This window comes from Sparus aurata, chromosome 23 (assembly GCF_900880675.1).
Source record: "Sparus aurata chromosome 23, fSpaAur1.1, whole genome shotgun sequence".
NCBI lineage: Eukaryota > Metazoa > Chordata > Actinopteri > Spariformes > Sparidae > Sparus > Sparus aurata.
In genome coordinates, this window is record NC_044209.1 from 1,078,232 (window position 1) to 1,099,781 (window position 21,550).

The following is a 21,550-nucleotide window of genomic DNA, read 5'->3' on the forward strand; positions in this document are numbered from 1 at the left end:
CCATTGATATGTCCAGACTAGAAGACACAGAGAATTATACATTTTTGTGATGTTGTCTGCTTATGTAAATACAGTTTTTTAATATGGTTGAGAACAAATAAACGTACTCTTCCTCTACACTTTCTGCAGTGCTCCAGCAACTTTGCGAAGGCCTGTCTGGCAAAACCAGGAGAAATGACCTTCAGTTCCTGGAAGGAGCTCAAAAGGTCCAATGTATACAAAGTAGACACATTAAGAGAGGCCGGCCAATATCCGCTCCTAATGAGGTCCTTTAATTCAGAAGTCCACTGCCTCTGGCATGTTCCACACAAATAAAGTGGCTGATGCAAGTCATAACGCCCTTGGAACATAATGCAAATAAACAACTTCATGAATACATACCAACCACATACTTAATACACATGATCTGTGTAGTGAAGTGAATTGTTCTTACCATTGATGTTAATTAAAATCACTGGTTTCCCTGGTGATATCATGATGTTTGTGCCCTCACAAGAACAGCATGGTGCCTTCACAGCTGGCAAAATGCACGCTAAAAAAACAAGAAACCACTGCATTACATTATTTGTAACAAGCTAGAAATACATATGGAAAAGATTATGCTTAGATTGAAACATACCTTGCTCATGTGTGCAATATCCATCCCCCTGTTTCATGATCTTGGTATTCGGATGAAATAGCTTTAAAAAAAACATCATATAAATGGATTCCCTGTTGTGGAGTGGCTGCTTATAGTAGACATCACAGTCGCCACAGAACCACTCCTCGGAATCTCTGCACTAAAAGGGAACGGCAAATGATTTAAAATATCTAAATAATTTTCCCATTTGGATGCTTGGTCAATTTTCCACACAAGAAACCACTGACCCTATTTAAAAAGCCCTCATGAATAGTTTAGTATAAGAATACACCGATGACCATTGCAGAGGCAACCAAGGTACCAACGCTTTGCTCTATGGGCACTGGCGGTGTATGTTTGACTCTCTCCAGCGCTCAGCTTTTCTGCAGGGAACCGGTGCTCTAGCTCTTGAGGTCATTGCACGGCCAAATAGCCTGTCCTACTTTTTTCTTAACAATATTGAGTAATGATTTGATACAACCATTCAATAACCGTCTATCTTTTCTACATGGACTGCATATTAGTTCTTTATCTATTGAATGTTTCAGTTTAAGTTGTTTCAATTCATTCATTCATGGGTGAAGATGTTTTACCATTCATCCTGTATTTTTTTGCCAGAGGACTTGCTGAGGGTAAAGTAGGCAGATCTCCCACACTGGATGACAGGGAGCACTCAGTTGGAGGCTGTGCACCTGTAAATAAGCACATAGAAGAATAAGAATGGATTAGGGTAGGATTAGGACTGCAATCATGTTTTTTCTACCTACATACTAATTAACAATTGATATAATCAGACAAACTATATTCACATGAAATACTTGGTTATGTAATTAACCGCAATGCCACTGGAAAAATTGTTATCTATTTTTTGATACATCAACAATTTACACAAACAACCTGTAGCTGAGGCTCTGCGTCGCCCACCATGCCTCCCCCTGGGCTTGCCTTGCCTTGATCTGCACTCATATTTCTACACACATTCAGTAAGGGATATAATTTGTCACCCACATGTATGGTCAAGTAAAGTATGATGTAAACACTAACCCTGGCTTCAGCGAGAATCTGATTATGCTTCAGTTCAACAGCCATGCGCCTCCCCTCTTTGTATTTGGGATTCTTGGGGTCAACGGTATATCTGTTGTCCATTGCAATACAGACAGATACAGACAAACAAATAAAGAAACAAACCAATACAGACAAACAGGCAGACTAACAAACAGATACACAGATAGCTGAGAGATAGATAGAGAAACAGAGAGACAGACAGACAGATAGATAGATAGATAGATAGATAGATAGATTGGCTCTTAAAAGTGCCTTTGGGTCTATATGTGGAGATGCTGGGTCGGTGTTTGGGGATGGGGTGACAGAAACTACAAGGAGAACAGAGACAAATATTTAGTACTGTAGGCTAGCTATCAGTCTAGCTGTGTTTATTTGCAGAAAGGTTTAAAAAGTATATGCAACTGGTTGAACCATGATTTCCCCATCTTCTGAATGAATACAAAAAGGTCACGTTTTAAAAAAAAAATCAAAACACAGGTTTTAAGGGTGCCTAATGAGACATTATTTCTCATGTTATTGCATATCACATAATAACGTACTCTTTGGTGATGCTCCACGCTCGAATACAGTAACTATTAGCTTAAACATAGTTGACTCACCGGTAAGCTAGCTGGACAAACTTAAAAGATATGGCTATTTTTTCCCTCACAAGTTAGAAGATCGTTTTCATAGTCTTGCGTTTAATAAAGAAATCATTGTTAATGTGAACACCCAGCAGACACACATCTTACCTGGAGAAGGGTTAGCGGGAGAAGGGCAGAATCTGCTTCCGACAGCGGGAAAAAGATATATGTTTCCTGCTTTGTCCTACAAAATAAAATAACCAAAATACTTTTCTAATCATACAATGGCTGAATCCTGCAGCAAATAAGAGGAATAAACGCATCAGATCATGAATATGGGACGATATGATGCTGAATATCACTGGATTCTTAAATGTACAGGCTTGACATAACATTAAAAAAAACGGGAAAAAAAGACCGAGTTAGAGACGATTAAAAAAAAAGTTACCTCGATAGATATGAAAAATAAATGCGGACATTCTAGCTATATTGTAAAGGGAAAAAAGCAGGAAGCAGATATTACAAATAACCATAAAATAGTTTTCTAATCATAAAATGGCTGAATCCTGCAACAAAAAGAAGAGTAAAAGCATCAGATCCTAAATATGAGACGATATGATGCCGAATATCACTGGATTATTAAATGTACAGACTTGACATAACATTAAAAAAACGGGGGGAAAGGTTCAGAAATTAAATAAAATGAAACCCCTTCAGTGCGCCGTGGCATTTGGCTGTCGTGCTTGTACGCACGAAATTAACTTCCAATTGAAATGCATTATAGTTCGAAACTCGTCCTGAGTAGCACGAAAAAAATGAGGAAATCGTGCTGGCACGCACGAAACAATAGATTAATTAACGTGACAGTATCACGACTTCCCGTGAGACTGGGTTGTTCATGGAGACATGGCTTCACTCGCACATCCCGGACCACAGCGTGGCGATTCCCGGCTTCAGCACTGTTCGGGCGGACAGGGACGTGATAAGCAGCGGAAACAAGAAAGGAGGAGGGATTGCACTGTACGTGAGTGAGAGGTGGTGTAATCCCGGACATGTTCACGTGAAGAAACGTCTCTGTACCCCGGACATTGAACTGTTGACTGTGAGGATGAGGCCTTATTATTTGCCCCGGGAGTTCACGTCCGCCATCATTATCGGTGTGTACGTTCCTTCTTCAGCTGATGCAGCGGTGGCCTGTGACGTCATCCACTCCGCTGTTGCCCAGATACAGACGCAGCATCCTAACGCATTTATTGTCATCACTGGGGATTTTAATCACGTCTCACTGGACAAAACCCTTCTAACATTTCACCAGTATGTTGACTGCCCCACCAGAGACTGTAACACACTGGATCTGTTGTATGCAAATGCTAAGGATGCATACAGTCCCACAGCCCTCCCCCCTATTGGAAGATCTGACCACAACCTGGTTCTGCTGACCCCTAAGTATATGCCTCTTGTTCAGCGGCAGCCTGTCCACACTAGGAGCGTGAGGAGGTGGACTCAGGAGGCTGCTGACGCACTACAGGACTGCTTTGAGTCGACAGACTGGGATGCACTTGTTGAGCCACATGGAGAGGATCTTGACATCATGACCGACTGCATCACAGAATACATCAGGTTCTGTGAACACACCACCATGCCAACCCGGACTGTACGCTGCTTCCCTAATAATAAGCTGTGGATCACCAATGACCTGAAAGCCCTTCTTAACAAGAAGAAGAGGGCGTTCAGGTCTGGAGAGTGCAGCATGAACTCAGGGATATGCTGAGGGCCTGTAAATACGCCTACAGGAGGAAGCTGGAGGCCAAACTCCAGCAGAATAATGTGAGGGATGTGTGGACTGGTATGAAGCATATCACTGGGTGTAAGGTGAGCGGCAGACAGTCATCGGGCAGCCTGGAGAGGGCAAACGAGCTGAACAGATTCTTCAATAGGTTCAGCTCACAGCCTTCTGTCGTCTCCATGACACCTCCAGACCCCCACACACCCTCACTGCCCCAAATGCGAGCTCTCCTGTGCAGCACCTCTCCTTCTTCTCCTCCTCCTCCTCCTCCACCTCTTCCTCCTCCACCTCCTCCTCCTCTACCTCCTCCTCCTCCACCTTCACCTCCTCCTCCACCTCCTCGTCCTCCACTGAAGACACCGGCAGCCTCCCCCGCATGACTGTGACTGCAGGCCAGGTTAGGAGACAGCTGGAGAGACTCCACCAGCAGAAGGCTGCAGGCCCTGACGGTATCAGCCCCAGGATCCTGAAGACATATGCCAGCCAGCTGTCTCCTGTCCTACAACACCTCTACAACCTGAGCCTGGGTCAGGAAAGAATACCGGTGCTTTGGAAGACTTCCTGCCTGGTTCCTGTTCCAAAGAAGTCGTCATGAAGGTGCTGGAGAGACTGGTTTTTGGCCAACCTGAGACCGCAGGTGAGAGCCCTGCTAGACCCTCTGCAATTTGCTTACCAGCCCCACTTGGGAGTTGATGACGCTGTCATCTACCTGCTGCAACGAGCCCATTCGCACCTGGATGGTGGAGGAGGCACTGTGAGAATCACATTCTTTGATTTCTCTAGTGCTTTTAACACCATTCAGCCACTGCTACTGGGGGAGAAGCTGCGGGTGATGGCTGTAGACGACACAATGATCTCCTGGATTACTGACTACCTGACAGGCAGGCCACAGTTTGTCCGTATGGGCAGTGTTCTGTCTGATGCGGTGGTTAGTGATACAGGAGCTCCACAGGGGACTGTACTGTCTCCTTTCCTGTTCACCTTATACACCACTGACTTTCAGTACAACACCGGGTCGTGTCACCTGCAAAAGTTTTCTGACGACTCGGCTGTTGTTGGGTGTATAAGTGAGGGACAGGAGGAGGAGTACAGGGCACTGGTAGACAACTTTGTGGAGTGGACTGGACAGAATCACCTGCGGCTGAACATCAGCAAGACCAGAGAGATGGTGATAGATTTCAGGAAGAAGAGGAAGATGGCTTTCCAACCTCTGTGCATTCTGGGAAGGGATGTGGAGGCGGTGGAGGATTATAAGTACCTGGGTGTTACCATCAACCACAGACTGGACTGGAGATCTAACACTGAAGCTGTTTACAAGAAGGGGATGAGCAGACTTTACTTCCTGAGGAAGCTGAGATCCTTCAACGTGTGCAGCAAGATGTTGGAGATCTTTTATCAGTCTGTGGTGGCCAGTGTACTTTTCTTTGCTGTAGTTTGTTGGGGAAGCAGCATCGGAGCCAGCGACACCAACAGACTCAACAAACTGATCAGGAAGGCTGGCTCTGTGATTGGCTGCAAACAGGACACTCTGGAGGCTGTGGTGGAGAGGAGGACACTGGAAAAACTGTTATCCATCATGGATAATCCTCTCCACCCTCTCCAACTCACACTGGTCAGACAGCGGAGCACCTTCTCCGGAAGGCTGCTTCAGCTTCGCTGTCGTAGCAACAGATACAGGAAATCTTTCCTGCCACAATCCATCACTTTATATAATAACTCTCTCACCTCTGCCTGACAGAGAACTCTGGTCTCTCTACTGTTTTGTTGTATATAGGGCTGGGCGATATGGCCTCAAATCAATATCACGATATATTGAGCAACTCACCTCGATAACGATAAATGAACGATAAGTAACCCCCCCCCCCCCAACCTAAATAAAAGGAAAAAAAATCCTGTGTATTTACAAAAATGCCACTTTAAAAGAACTGTAAAACTACATTGTAGTTAAGATTTATATTATTTATTTAGTAGTTAAGAACAACTGATAAGCACACGATTGAACAATTGAAAAGCACAGATTACTTGAAATGACATCAACTGAACAAGTTTAAAAGTATAAAATATACAGTCCCTTATAAACAAATTCTAAGCTTCTCGCTTCTCCCTTTTTTTTATTTCTTCGAATTGAATCACGTGGTTGTACTGCAGGTGGTGGAAGAGGTTGGATGTAAATAAATAAACATTTTGAGGACTTCAGAATCAGAATCTAAGACATGAGACAAAATAGTAGAGAAGTTGACATTGCTGCTTAATAATATGTTAACCTCTTGAGCATTAGAGAACTTTTTTTTACCATTATTTTCTTTATCATTATATATCTTTGAGAGACACAGAATCTGTTTCAGAAGTAAGCTATTGAGAAAAAAAAATCAAGATTTCTACATATTAATATTCATATAAAATAGAGGAAGCACTAAAGTACAATAAACATAGCTGTGTCTCATTCGTCCAGTTTACTAATACAATCTGCTGCTGGAGTCACTGGGCCCCATGACATGGAAGATATTGAAAGAACTGCAATTATTTTGTATTAATATATTTATGCTAAGTAATTTGATGACAGTCCCTAAATCAGTTTCCAGCGATTCAGTGCCATGTTCTGGGAGGTGAGCTAACTGTCCTCCTGCTGCTCACACTGGGTGAACCTCAGTAAAGTCGCGGCTGGACCCGAGTAGAGCTTAGAATCAAGCCCGACCCGAGCCCGTGCATGTTGTGTCCGAGCCCGGCCCGACACACTGAATGTAATTATGAGGCCGAGACCGATTTAAAACGACAACTGTTTAATACGTGGGCTGTTATAACTGACGTTCTCGACTACAATTGCGAGTTGTTTGAACTACAGAAATCTTAATGAATAATGCAACAAGTGCCGCACTTAATGCACTCGACAAAGCCGACAAATGTTATTATCACGGCCCACGACTTGTTTAAAATGGGTCCACAGTCACACCTCCGACTTTCCTCCAAACTTGCTCAAAGTTAATTCTACAGTTTTTATTTTTTTCTTTACATCTTCATGCTCCATGTGGCACTTAAGCTACACAATCAGTGATGCCGGTAACGCGTTACTAGTTTTGTCATTTTCCTTAGTAAAAAATATATATTTTTGCTTTCTTCTTGCGTCTCGGGGAGTGACGTCACGTACGCGAGAAGTCACGTTTTCCAGCATGAGGACACTCACGTGTCAGACCACGCAGAGACACAAATGCAAACAACAATGGAGGGAGGAGAGAGATGCGCGCTTTCTAACTGTAAATACAGTCATTATTTTGAGTGAATAAAAAACAAAACACAAATGTTTGATCAGTGGACCGGCCCAGCCGAAGACAGCGGCCTGTTGCAGCCTTTGAACGCAGCATCATTACACAAACTGTCCGCCACTCACAGCGAGAGTGGGTTCACTTGATTACTAACCTGGCATAGCTGGTGTCGCATCAGCGGGCGGAGTTTGCCATCAAAGTAATGTAAAATAAGCACATCGGTATACGCTGGGGTAGATTAATCAAGTGGACCTAACATGTCCCCTGTCCCTAGTGGATGTTATGCCTATGACACCGAATATACCGACATGGCCAAAATGACGTCGGTTATCGTTGTAAATTTCGGTATTGGTAAATTTTCGGTTTATTGCCCAGGCCTAGTTGTATATATTATTATTGTTATAGTATATTTTGCATATTTTGTTTTGTTGTATATATTGTTATTGTTTATTGTTTATAGCACACTGTACACTGTGTACACTATGTATATATTGGATTCTATTTATGTTATGTACGAAGTGTTTTATTTGCGGACCCACTACTGCTGTAAAAAAATAATTTCCCAGTCTGGGATCATTAAAGTAATTCTATCTATCTATCTATCTATCTATCTATCTATCTATCTATCTATCTATCTATCTGTATATCTATCTATCTATCTATCTATCTACCTCAGTAGAATGAAAAAATGCACTTAGTTACATTCCATCACTGTAAGCTCATACATTAGAGGTTTAAAAAAAAAAAAAAAAAAAAAAAAAAAAAAAAATATATATATATATATATATATATATATATATATATATATATATATGTATGTGTATGTATATATGTATATATGTGTGTGTATATATATATATGTATATATATATGTATGTATATGTATATATAATAATATGTATATGTGTGTATATATATATATGTGTGTGTGTATGTATATATATATATATATATATATTCATATATATTTGTGGATAGCTAGTAGACTCAAGTTCTCAAGTATTGTACAAAGTGCAAAGTACCTCAAATTGTATAAAGTACTTAGGTAAATGTACTCAGCTACATTCCACCTATGATGCTGAGTTCAGTTACATCCGAGCATGTAATCGAAGTTGTTTTAGATGTACTTTATGATCAATTAAAACCATAGAGCAGGAAACAATCCAGACTGAAAACAATAAAAAAAGAACATAAAATCCCTCAAAAACAAATTGCTGCATGAATGACTAGTTGTTGACCTTTGGGAACAGCAGTGTGGTCATCCAGACTGAAGACATCAGTCTTCCTGTGTTCAAGTTGTAATCTTCTCTCACACACTCATTATCAGTGTTATATGAAGTAAAGCAGATGGAACAAAAAATACTGCCTTCTTAAACAATAAACTTTCAGATAGGAAGTCCTTGAACAGCTACATCAAATGCAGCATAAGAGGTCAGCCTCCTCTTCTGTCAGTTGGCCTGTTTGTTTCTAGCTAAAAATGCATCTGAAAAATTGTTTAAAAAAAATTATAATGTAAATCCCTCTTTATGCTGTTTAAATTTTTACTTGGTAACACTGCTCTTTCAATATGTACGTATTTACTGTGATTCATAATCTTGGCACAGCAGGCAGAGTGACACTGCAGCAAGTCAGTCAGTTACATCAAATTGTGATCCAAGTACAATCTTGATTATTAAACTGGTAAAAGATAACTTCTTTTCAGAAAGTATTGAATCTTGCCAGCTTCTTATTACACCCAGGCGTTCCCCTTTGCTATGTCGTAGCGCAAAAAGCGCAGGGTTCAGGGTTTCCAGGGAAAATTCTAAGTCTTAAAGTTGTTTTTTGCTTTGCATGTTAGCAAGGCTGCTAGTGGAAGCCATATTGCTCACACTGTCACACACAGCAGCACCAACAGTAATGCCTGGATGAGTCTCACAGTCAATGAATGACAGCCCAGTTGAAAATTTGCAATCCTGTTAATGATCCCTTTTTTTTGTATTATTCTAACTTTAACACAATACCTTTTTTTTCTTTAACAATTTTTGTGTATTCCACACATAGTTCCAGATATTTAATTACTCCCGAGGCCTGGTAATAGATCATAACGCAAAAAGTTACACACCTCTTTCACAACAGTTTTGGTCTCTTCCAAAAGTTGCTGAATGAGATGATATGAAAGCTGGTTCACAATAGCGGAAATGCATGCACACAGCACTCTGCAGTGTCAGAGGAGATGTAGCCGACAGCTGAGCGGTGTCTTGCTAAAGTGGTTTGTAGAACATCATTCCCTTTTTCAAACGTGAAAAAGTACAGTAGGGTAGTGTTGATGATGGGTCTGTAAGGAGGCCAATCAGTTTATAAAATGCTCTGATCTGAGACAATGCTGTGTGATGTCACCACAGTCTAATGTGTACTCATGCTGCCTCCTCTGCTTTGTGTATGAAAATACAGCCATTACCATGTTGGCATATTCCTAACATCTGTGGCCTTTTTGTCTACATCAATCTGCATTGTGGATACAGTCTCTTTATGTGAATGTATGCCCCTTGTTGTTAATGTCAATGTTAATGTTAAAACTGACAAAATGAAGATCCTTTTTTAAAAAAAAAAAAAAGTGGCAGCCAATGTAAAAGTGATTGATTTAGTGAGTGTTATTTTCGAAAACACAACACAAGTGACTATTTACAATCTTGAGATGAATACACACTGTTTACACAAATATAATTCAAGCTCACACGTGTCCTTAACAACTCTGTAAGGACATTCCCACACAGAGTTTAAACGCCTCCAACTCCCCTGCAGTAAGTTAGAACTGAAAAAGCCTCATGGATGAGAGTTAAAACGTCTGCTGGAAACTGAAACAAGTCAAGTTAACTATGATACAGCACTTGTCAGTAATCCAGGTCAATTAACATGACCTGGATTACTGACAACCTTCATCAACAAAAAAAGATGATGATGATGATGATGATGATTTTACAAGTGCTTTGACAATCAAGCAAAAGCAGGAATATATAACAGTATTACAAGAATAAAGCCTGAACAGTCAGGCCAAACACAAGGAAGTCTAGTCTAGGGTAACTTAAAAGAGTCAATATGAGTCATTACAAGCAAAAGGAATAAAAGTGATTAAATGGACACAATCATGAAAAGGAAGAGAGGAGAAAATACAAATTAATCAAAATAAATAAATAATTCTAAAACAAAATGCAAAAACTGAAATAATTTAAAGGATAAAAATGAGAAAGGACAATTAGAGGATGACATCACATCAGAAGAATTAATAACAGATAAGATGATGAGCAGTGAAAGGAATTTAGGACAACAAATAAAACCAGCAGAGGACAGTGAGAAAAGAGACAGCACGTGGAGGAAGTATAAACAGACAAAAAGTCTAAGAAGTACATGGAATGAAAGATGGAAATTCCATTAAAAAAGGATGACTTGACATAAAAACAAGTATAAAAAGTGGGTTTTAAGAAGTGATCTAAAAAGAATTGTGCAGAGGAGCATTGCTGGTGAGCCACAGGAGGTGGTGAACAATGAATTATCCACCCATACCTTTACAAAAGCTGTCCAGGAGAGCATTATGTTGCCTGGAAACTCCACTTAACAAGGTCAGAGGTAGGAGAGCAGTAAAGAGAGACTGACACTTCAGCCTCCACCAGTTCTCCACTGAAGCTGCCAGAGCTGCTTTCTCTACAAGGACCGTGTGAGGTGAGGAAACACTCTTATTTGTGTGCTTATTATTTCTTAGACGTCACTCACTGTACTCAGCTGAATGGTCTGCTGTAAAATACAGACAAATATGTCCATAAATATATTACAGCAATGGTTTTCAGCTTCCAGTTGTATTACGACATGTGTATGACGTGTATAAAAAACCATGACCAAAATAGTCATGCATTTTGCAAAACAATAGATGTGTCCTATGGTAATATGTCTTACCTAAATACATTTCTTTATAGTTAAATTTTCTGTTTTGTTATGATAAATGCTTCACTTGTGCTCTTGTTAGCTTTAGGCACAATAAACACTTGGTTAGGGTTAGGAAAAGATCATGTTTTGGTGTAAAATATCTTTTTTTTGTTGCAACAAACACGGCTGAAATATATCTCCTTAAAAATATCCAGTGGCTTCACACTTCCAAATGCTGAATGCAGTTCTGAACAGCGGTCTCTGGCTTGGCCTAATTGCCTGTAATTCCACCACTGTAATATGACACATTTTGTAAACATTTACACAGAGACACAAAGGTATGAAAATCTGACACAATTAGGTGAAGTTGTATTCATTATATTTTTTCTTTTACTTTGTGTAGTATCTGCAGAACATGTATATTTATATTGCACTGTGTATCTGTCCTATATTCAATGTAATCCCATCTAGGCTTGGCATATTTATATGCATAACACAATGATAACATTTAATAATTATAATATTAAAATAAAATGTATCCAAGTTGCGATTGTCCGTGATAGGTATCCAGTTTGTGCCAGCTGAGAGCAGTGCACGGAGAGCATGTAACAAAGATAAGAGATCAGTAATCAGAGGAGCTGAGGGCAGTGGTTGGATTTTAAGTGTATCAGGTGACTCTACTGTCAGCTCAAATACATGTAATACAGTTTCACAGGGAGGAAGCAGGTGTTTGTCTAAACATGCTCATGGTGCCAGAACAAAACACCTCATAATAATGTTGATACCATGTGCTGCTCTTTACTAAGGTATCTGCCAACGTTTGAGTTCTGAATATCAAAGTGTAATGTAACATCAGGCTGAGTGTTTCACTGCCCTGGCTCAAAGTTTCAGTGAGGTGTGGTCACTGGTGTGCTCTACCTGCTCCTTAACCAAACCATTACAGTTTCAGGTTGAGCCAGATGTGAGTAGTTTCCACTCAATTTCAATACAACACACACAACAGTGCATGCCTCATATGCTGACTTGAATCCCTGGCTTGTGGGGCAAATAAACTAAACGTCAAGTGTTTCATCAAACATGTTTTACACAAGCCTCTGCACTGTCTCTGCCAACACTTAAACGCTATAGTTGGGCAACATAATGCTCTTCTCACCTAACTCTCATACTGAGAAGATTAATACCACACTTATATCTGTCCATTAAATGCAAGTCCAAAGTCAGCAGCCACTTAACTGGGCATAAAGACTAGAAACAGAGGGAAAACAGCTTGCCTGGCTCTTTCCAGAAGTACACGTTGGTTTTTGTCCAGATTAAAGGAAAAATGTACCCATTAATGAAAATGTACTCATCATCTACTCACCCCCATACCTATGGAGGTTTCATATTCCACAAAACATTTCTGGAGCGTCACAGCAAAACAGCATTGCAACATTCTCCTAAACGTCTTTACAAAGGAACTTTGGATTACAACCAGATGAGCTGTACATATCCTTTAAAAGAAACAAAATAACTTCTCAGGATGCAGCAAGCAGATTGTATTGCCTTTGTCAAACGGATATTGTTTACAGGTGTTGGTGGCCAAAACATAGGAGGACATTGGAGGTTTTATTACTCCTCCCTTATTATCTTTTATGTGATCTAATGTGTGAGCAAGCCAGAGATGTCTTTGTTACTCAACACCATACAATAAGAACCTCAGATCAGATTTTCACAGTTAATATTGATTTGTTAATGCCTCTTCTAGCTGCTGTACATCAGGATGTCAGCTATGCATTGGGAGGCCAGGCGGCGTCAGAGTGCTCTGGATCGCAGGACAGCCAGAGACCAGCAGCAGGTAAACAACATGATGTACTAAACAATTAGTAAGAAGGTTCGGAAGGAAATGAGTAAGTGATAAAGTACACTTACTCAGGTAATTTTCCCAAGACTACATGTATAGAATTCACACTTTTGTTTGTCTCTTTTCCACATTTTTTGGTTCCTGTTGTCAGACTAAATAAGAACTTACGATGTTAACCAGCTGGCAATTCGCAGGCTGCTGTGCTGCGGTGCTGATCACATCATTATTATCTGATTGTGTCATTTGAAAAATAAAAATACGAATACAAATATAGCAACCAGAACATAACACAGACTGTGGACATGAGGCATAAATCCTCACATGATGATCTCCTGTAAGACTGTACAATATTCCAATAAAGCAATGTTTGTGAGGTATCTGGAGGACAACACATTCTGACCTACTTAGGTTAGATTCGATCATGACTGATCTACTTAGTTTGAATTCAATCATGACCAATTGATTTTCATTGTGTGAATGAAGGTCCAGGAGTTGGCTTCCAACTGTGAGGGGCCAAAGGTAACAGATGATAAAGTGCTTAGCTAAGTTTGACCTGCATGCCAGATAGTGAGAGATGCCTAACACAGGTCAAACTCCTTTTTTAGTCCATTGGATAATTATCAATGGCAAGGGAACCAATCAGAAGAAGTGGGTGTCCTTGAGAAGGGACTCTATAAAAGGCCCTCACAGGAAGAACAGGAGGTGGCACTTGGTAGATCTCCTTTTATCAAAGGCTGATAGGAGTTCTGATAGAGCAGAGGGCAAATCATTTTGGCATTGCTTTGTCCACAGATTTGATAATATCAGAAAGCGGCTGCTTCTGATCCGGACTCAAGGCTCTAGGTTCTGTTTTAATAAAGATTGCTCTATCATTCAACCCAGCCTTGCCTCCGCAGAATTCTTTTATCATCAAACTACATGCCGACACCTTTGAGGAGGAAAGCCCAGAACTATATTTGTATCTAAGATAATGCATTAAATGGCAAAAACAGTTGCAGGGGTAATAAATGTAGTTACTGATTCAAGCAATCTAAATCTAAAATTGACAACAGCCTGTGCCTCAGTCTGTGGGGGATCACTGATGTGACAACTGGGCAGCAAGGTTGGTCTACTTTATTATTGAACAACAGCAGGGCTGATTGGAAACTGAGCAGGGACATGTGACACCCCAGCATGAGGTCATACTCGGGATTCTGGCACCTTGTATCCTGTTGCTGATTTCAAGGATAGTAATAATAATAATAATAATAATAATAATAATAAAAATAGTAATAATAATAATACATTTATTTTATATAGCACTTTTTAGGTACACAAAGACAGAAATATAAAAACAACACACTAAAAATATAAAGAAAGAGACAAGTTATACATTAAAAGCAATTTTAAAAAGGTGAGTTTTGGTGAGTGTTTTGAAAGTATAGTTCTAGTTTCAGAGGGAGGGGGCAGCTATTGAGAAGGCTCTGTTGCCCCAGGTTCAGTGCCCCAGGATTTAACCAATTTTCAAAGTTATCCTCTAAAAAAATATGTTTGATTTTGAATTGATTTAAAAGGTTAAAGAAAATCAACCGGGGCAGATGTTTACAAACGACTATGACATGGTGCTGGTGTTACCATGTCAGTGGGACAGAGACAAGTGCAGCCTGGAGTGTTTCTGTGACTGGAATCTTTAGGATGGAAGATATCAAATGGACCTTCTTTAGAAACGAAAAAAGGAAATAAATATGAGATGATGAGAAAATGTAGTTGTTGATCGCCAGTAGTGTTGGCATGATAACCTCCATGCTGTAAAAAACATTGTACTATACAGATGAACAGCTGGTGGCAGTAACACACAAAGTGCATTGCTACTCATGCACCAACAAAGGCAAGGAAGAAGAAGACTGCAGGCAAACAAACATGGACACAATCATGTCATGTATTGTAACGGTTAAGGATGTGACAAACATATAAAACCCGATGCTAGTCATTTGCGCACATTTAAGTAATTTGCACGCACGTTTTTAAAGAAAAAAAAACAATTTCAGCTTTCAGGTTGTGTACCATTGGCATGTGTGGGCCGACGAAGCAACTCACAACAGCTGGTTAACTAGTGTCACACAGCGGTGAGGTCTTGTCTTGTCTTGGTTTTTTGTCTTGTGAACTTCCTGTTTTATTTTGAAAATCTAACCTCCCTATCGTTTCAGGTCACTTGCCCTTTCTCTTGTGTCCCCGGTCTGACGTCATCCCTTATTCCTGATTGTTTCCACCTGTTCCCCTCTCCCTCATGTGTTAAATAGTCTGTGTCTTCGTTTGTCTTGTGCCAGTGTGTCTCGTTCCTGCATGCACCCCAGCCCTTCGTCACAGTCTTGTCCTGATAAGTATTCAAAGTTCATGTTGATTTTTGTTCTGTTTTCCTTGTGCCTCGAGAAGAGTGATTTTTTTTTTGTCTGTAAATTTTGATAGTGCCTTTTTGTTCTCGTTTTCAGAAATAGCCTTTTTGTTTTCCCTCCATTTTGGAGCGACTTTGTTTTCTTGTACAGAACAGAGTAGATAGTTATCCTCTGTTGTCCTCCCTTTTGGAGTGTTCTTGTTTTTCTAGTTTCTTAGATCAGATTTTTTACTTAGTCTTAGTTTTCCTCCCTGTGTGGAGCGATTTTAATTTATCAGTTTTTTTCCTCCCTCGTGGAGCTTTTTGATTTCTCGTTGTCCTCCTCCCGGAGTGATTTTGATTTCCTTGTTTATTTTGTTGTCTCTTGCCGTCAGTGTAGTCAGATTAGGTTTTTATAGCCTATTCGTTTGTCTCTCTGTCTTGAACGCCCAACTATTTCGGAATAAAAGTCTGTTGAATTTTGATTCTGCCCTGCATCTGAGTCCTCATTTTAGTCCAGGCCTGACAACTAGACCTAAAACAAAGACTTTGAAAAGAGGGGAAAAAGCTGATTTTCAGTGTTTCTGATAAGCTAGGCTAACTGACTGCTGACCTAGCACATGATTGCTGTCAGTAAATCTGGATACAACATTAGAGGCAGAGCCACATTCATTCATGGCGACCAGCCCGTCCTACAATCCCAAAGCGGCAGTGATGGACGAGACTCAAATCAACTTTTCTTATAAATGGGTCTTTTAAAAGCTGCTCGGTGGCTAATGAAGCTAAACAAGTTTGACTTTCCAGATATAGTTAATTGGATCTTCCACATTGTGGGGCACAGATTGTGTTTAGAGCAAATACTGATCAAAGCTTCTTTCCCTTTGGAAAAAAGATCTTGTTCCTACAAGATCTGAACTTGGTGGGTGGTCCAGATCTTGGCTACAGATCACTTTCACACTTCCAAAGATATACATTCCTACATCAACATCATAAAATGTGGCCCAATGAATAAAACACAAGAAAGTCCTGTATTGTGTAAACCAGTAATGTTAACATGGAACACAGGAGACAATGACTTCAGTGATGTTTTGTGACGGGCTATTTTTATTTGTCTACAAAACTTTGAATAGCGTCTTAATTATACTCTGTCCCATTGTTCTCACTGTATCTGGAGCATTTATTGTAGTTGACCTGTCTTTCACAGCTATTGCAGGGAGATTCTGAGACCAGCCGCAATGCAACCGAATCAAACGCAATACAGAAGCAAACAGGTACCGTGGACAAACATCTGGAACAAGGCTGGCTTTTTCAAGACCACAAACAAGGCTTTTTTTCACTGTAGGTACTAAACAAAACATGACACCAGGTCGTGTTGTCATCTTCGGTTTGCATGTTGCGAACATGTGAACTGATGGAGCTGTCCACCTGTAATCAGATCACTCAGAACAGATATCAATATCAGGTCTGAAGAGGGCCTCAGCCTTTTCATTAGGTAATGTGAGTGTTCTGCATTAGGGCTGCACGATATTGGAAAAAACTGACATGCGATATATATTTATTGCGATATGAAAAAATACAGGAACATTCATGCATGCGTGCGCCCTCCCAGAACTACCATTCCCCAGCTGGCTTACTTTCATTTATAAAAATTACGCCTGTCTAATTTTCCTTCGAATGCGGGTCGGGTGTCAGTAACAATTCATAGCGGGTGGGCTCGGGTGCGAAATGCAATTTGTGCTACTGTAGGAAAACGGGTCGGATGCAGTTTTAAGTATGGCGTGTACGGGCGGGTTTTCAAAATAAGACCTCTGCAGGACTCTGCTGTGTGGTACCAACGTAAATAGTCAAACAAATTAATGGTGTTACCTCGTTGTGGCAACAGATGCAACACACTGTCGACACAGAACACGTGTTTGGTCAATAGCATCCTTCTTGTAGCCGAAATAATTCCAGGTAACTGACGTTGCTTTTCTTTTTGGCACCAAGTCTTTGTTCTCGCGATTTTCTCTTGTTCGTTGCTCATTTTTCAGTGTTGTTACCAGCGACTCACTCCATGTGCAGGGGCATGGTCTGCTTCGGCACACTGAATAAGAACTTATGTGATTGGTGGATCGCTGCGCATGCAGAGTCGGCAGAGTCTGCATGCAGAGTGCCGAGGAGACTTTGTACAGAGTGTGTTCTTATCAGTAAACATCCAGACAAATCACTGTCAACCACGATCCATTTCGCTCTCCACCATTTGAATCTCAGATGAAGTGAGCATCACTCCTTGTGTTTACCTGATCATGAGGCCATCTGCACATCATTTTTATGTGCAATCTATGGAAGTTAAATCAAGTCATTAATCAAGAGCATAGATTTTCAGTTTGAGAGCATGATTTCATTCCTTTTCAGTGACACAGCTCCTTCGCATGCTCAGATTTTTTCTCCTCATGCTCACATTTTGTGCTTGCATTTAAATTTCTTCTGCTTTCTTTCAAAATGTCTGCTTAAAGTAAAAAATCACATGCCTGTGTTCACATTTCTCCTTCTTGCAAACAAAAATGTCGCTCGCATTCAAATGTGCTCTCTGCGCGCTCAGATCTAAGTGCACGCGCTCAGAACACCTGCTCACAGGTCAAGTTCTGCTCTCGCATCTCTCCTCTGCTCACGGATTTTTCTTGTGTATCAACACTGTCAACCAATAGAAGGCCGGCTACTGTTGACCAATCAGATTATACCCACTACTTTGCGGATGCGTTCGCTGTACTTCAAGGAGCGTCGCATATGGACGGGCACTGTTTCTACCGGGTTATCTACTTCGGGCCTCCAGGCTGTTAAATGTGGTGGTTCCCTTTATTTTATGACGACTTTTGGAATGAAATATCAGTTAATCAATACACGAGCGCCCGTGCTTTTCATTACAATAGCTACATACATCAACATAAAGTAGAACAATAGCGGCTCTACTTTCGCCATATTAGCAAGCTACCAAGGCAGCGGGATATGTTATATAGTATGAATAGGGGGAAATGAGCATTATTGTAACGATAGTACAGCGGTTAAGAACTCCTGTTCATACGATTTTTTGCATCATGGGACGCTGGTTCGCATCCCGGCCCGGCCGGCACCCTCGCTCGTGTAATGAATGAAAAATACTCTATCATCATAGCGTATTTTTCATTACACCTTTTTAATCACGTATGTTTACACACCATCTCTTGTTAAGCGTTTGTCAGGGGGCCCATGAAGGAAGAAGAAGAAAAAAAGAAGAAAAAAAAAAACAGCTGTCCAGAATTGCCACAGGCCCTGTTTTTGTGAATTAAATATCTGGGGGCGGGTCAGTAAGGTAACGCTGAGTGGCCTTGATGCCTGTCAGTCATGATGAGTCGCGTCTCGTCACCTGTCTGCTGTGTCTGCAGCTGAGCACTGTGATCCATGTCTCTCTCCCCGGCCGAGCGAGCTATCATACCGTAAAATACCAAATAATAGCCGCGGCATTTATTTGTTTCAATCACTTAACAGATCAGGCATTTATTTGGGACAGGCGTTTAATTCCTTCCTCTCAAAATCCGGAATGAAAATGTCACAAACTTAGCCAGCTTCTCGGTGAATTCTCTGGCATCCTCCTGCAAGTTGCGGCGGAGGAAACAATTCATCCAACTAGCACTCGCTGCAAACTCCTCATCTCTGCTGTCTGTCACTCACGGTTTTCCCGAGTTTTCCTCTGCATATTTTACGACAGAAAGTTTGAATTTCAAGTCATACTTTTTATTTTGTTGCTGCACCGGAGCCATGGCGATCATTAGTGTGATACTGACTGACAGAAAGCAGCACAACGCGTGAAAAAGGCGAAGAAGAAAAACGTGCAGTGTCAGTGGTCACGTCTTCTTCCTTGATTAAAAAAGAATAAATGAATTAGACCCAGCATTTATTTGGAACCAGCGGTTATTTATCAAAATATACACCTGCATCTGCGTTTAATTGACACGTTGCTATTATTTGGTAATATACGGTACATTTACACCCAACTCTGTACGCCGGGCCGGGATGCGAACCAGCGTCCCATGATGCAAAAAGCATCATAAACGAATATTCTTATCCGCTGTACTATCGTTTCAAACACACTAGCCCCTCAGTATTTATACTATATAACATATCCCGCTGCCTGGGTAGCTTGCTATTGGCTAAATGAAATCATGCTCTCAAACTGAAAATCTATGCTCTTGATTAATGACTTGATTTAACTTCCATACAATCTGGAGGAGAATAAGGCTGAAATATCTAAATAATTTTGACAAACAAACAAACGTCACTGTCTGGTGTTCTCATCACAGGGAGGTCTGTTGAAGGATTCATGAAGGGCCACACAGGCTGCTCCACACTGGGTCTCAGATGTCACCTGCGCAGATTTACCGTTTACCTGGAAATGCTTCATTCTGTGTCTGGGCACTGAGCTCCCATGTGGTCTAGTAGTTAGGGTTCTTGGTTCAAACCCAGGCATTCGTGGTTGAACTCAACTCACTGTTGTTTGTCATAGCAGGTGTGGTATAACTACAAAAAACTGTTAAATTACCTGAAAGACACCTGACCCGTGGTCCACTATGTCCACTGGCTAAACTTCAGAACATAGTCTTAAGCCTGGTTCAGACTGCCGGCTAAAAAACACATTTGATCAGTTGCTAGTCAAGAGCTTGTGCAGTTTTAATCTGCATCATGTTTTTCATGTGTTGTTTCTAGCTGAAGGCCAGTGTCCTTACTATAAGGGCGACCTGAAGTCACCTGTCCATCACAGTGCCAAGATCCCAAACAGGTACTCAGTAAGTATCAGTGCCTTCCATATTAAGATTGTCACATGTCAATGTGTAACCTCCTCTCTGTGACTGAGAAAAGGCTGCCCGTCAAGATAATCTTGTTAAAGTTTTGAGTATTTTCAGAGGAGTAATGCCAGTTTACATTACAGTCTTTACAGTACACCCAGCAGTGGTGAGGAAGATGAGTGACAGCGATGTTCTCCGACGACCTCACCGGATTACTGGACCCCGTTTGAAGGCTCTGCACAGCAGCTCTGCTAGTTTCTGTGAAAGCATCATCAGCATGAGGTTGTCAAGGCTCCAAGTTCACGAGAAGAATGTCACATCTCTTTCTCCCTCTTTTTTATTTTAATTTTTTTAGAAAAGCTGCTGTGAAATGAGGTATGTTAGGCTGCAGACATGCAGGAAAAACAGTGACTAAAAGATGCTTACAGGTTCTGTAGAGATGATAATTCCCTGTTTATAAGTCAGTACCAGCAGCACCTTTCAGATTGCAAGAAGCTGTTTTGGTTCTACTAAAATATTGACAATTGCAACTTCAAAATTGTGTTTTAGAGTTTTATTGGACATTGGGCACAACCATGTCAACCTGATGGGTATAAGGTATATGACAAGATTGAAGACACCAGAATGGTCCTTAATGCTGAATGTTAAATTAAAATGAAATATAATGAAAAAGGTCTTTATCTGATGTTGTTTGCTTGTCATTTATACACACCGTATTGACATAACTATTTTCACTTAGACATTCCTTATATTTCAACACATTAGCTGTACCTAACCTTTTCAGATTATAAACAAAATGACAAAATACAGTTAAATGACAAACTGACAGTTATTGAATGGTGATTTTCAGACAGAGCAGAAATTCTACAGCAAAAGAAACCCAACATTTTCACATTCAATAACAACATCTCTCCAGTAAAATCTGAACCAATTTAGGTCCTCATGTGGGGTATGGCACTCCTGCTCCGGGCCTTCATACTGCATCCTTGGCCTCGACATTTTAATCGGTTTCCTCCACTGTTCGATTTTATCTACAGCACTGTAAAACTGTCAGTAGAGACGTGAGAGTGGTGCATTTGAAACCCTCCAGTTATTTACTCCCTCAGATTTATCTTCCATCTCCAGGCCCCTTCATGGATCCATCTGAGGTGACTTAATGGCATCCTGGTATCATGTAATTTTAATTACACAGTCCATAGAAAAGAATCTAATAAAAAATGTAAAAATAAAAACACTGTAGGCCCAACTTTTCTGGTTCACAGTACATCCACAGTATTCGTCTGTTCATCCAACATCAATCCATCCATCAGGTGAGTGGGGGTTGCACACTGTGTGGTATGGTGCTGTTGGCTCCACAGTCAATGTTCTCAT

At 40.7% G+C, this 21,550-nt stretch overlaps 1 protein-coding gene and 1 long non-coding RNA gene across 3 annotated transcripts; one reads left to right on the forward strand and one right to left on the reverse strand.

Annotated features, from left to right (window-relative positions):
* Positions 1-185: 185 nt before the first annotated feature.
* LOC115575727 (uncharacterized) lies at positions 186-666 on the reverse strand. The gene is made up of 3 exons (XR_003982720.1): positions 620-666; positions 434-532; positions 186-340 (listed from the first exon to the last, which is right to left on the reverse strand). It is a non-coding gene; the product is annotated as an uncharacterized LOC115575727 (long non-coding RNA).
* A 10,236-nt stretch (positions 667-10,902) lies between these two features.
* On the forward strand, positions 10,903-20,796 carry LOC115575991 (coiled-coil domain-containing protein 200-like). 2 transcript variants are annotated; one of them, XM_030408448.1, is made up of 5 exons: positions 10,903-10,989; positions 12,935-13,024; positions 16,585-16,651; positions 20,100-20,179; positions 20,323-20,796. In XM_030408448.1, exons 2-5 carry the CDS (start codon positions 12,950-12,952, stop codon positions 20,347-20,349), a joined length of 249 nt encoding a protein of 82 aa, XP_030264308.1. In that variant the 5' UTR covers positions 10,903-10,989; positions 12,935-12,949; the 3' UTR covers positions 20,350-20,796. The 2 variants fall into 2 exon arrangements, with proteins under 2 accessions (XP_030264308.1, XP_030264307.1); XM_030408447.1 differs by having other exon boundaries at positions 20,100-20,172.
* The last annotated feature ends 754 nt before the right edge of the window (positions 20,797-21,550 follow it).

Coding starts and splice junctions, on each gene's coding strand:
- LOC115575991 (XM_030408447.1), top strand. CDS start 12,950: ATGTCAGCTATGCATTGGGAGGCCAGGCGGCGTCAGAGTGCTCTGGAT. Junction 13,025..16,584: donor CAGCCAGAGACCAGCAGCAG/GTAAACAACATG, acceptor TGTCTTTCACAG/CTATTGCAGGGAGATTCTGA. Junction 20,173..20,322: donor AGTGCCAAGATCCCAAACAG/GTACTCAGTAAG, acceptor TTTACATTACAG/TCTTTACAGTACACCCAGCA.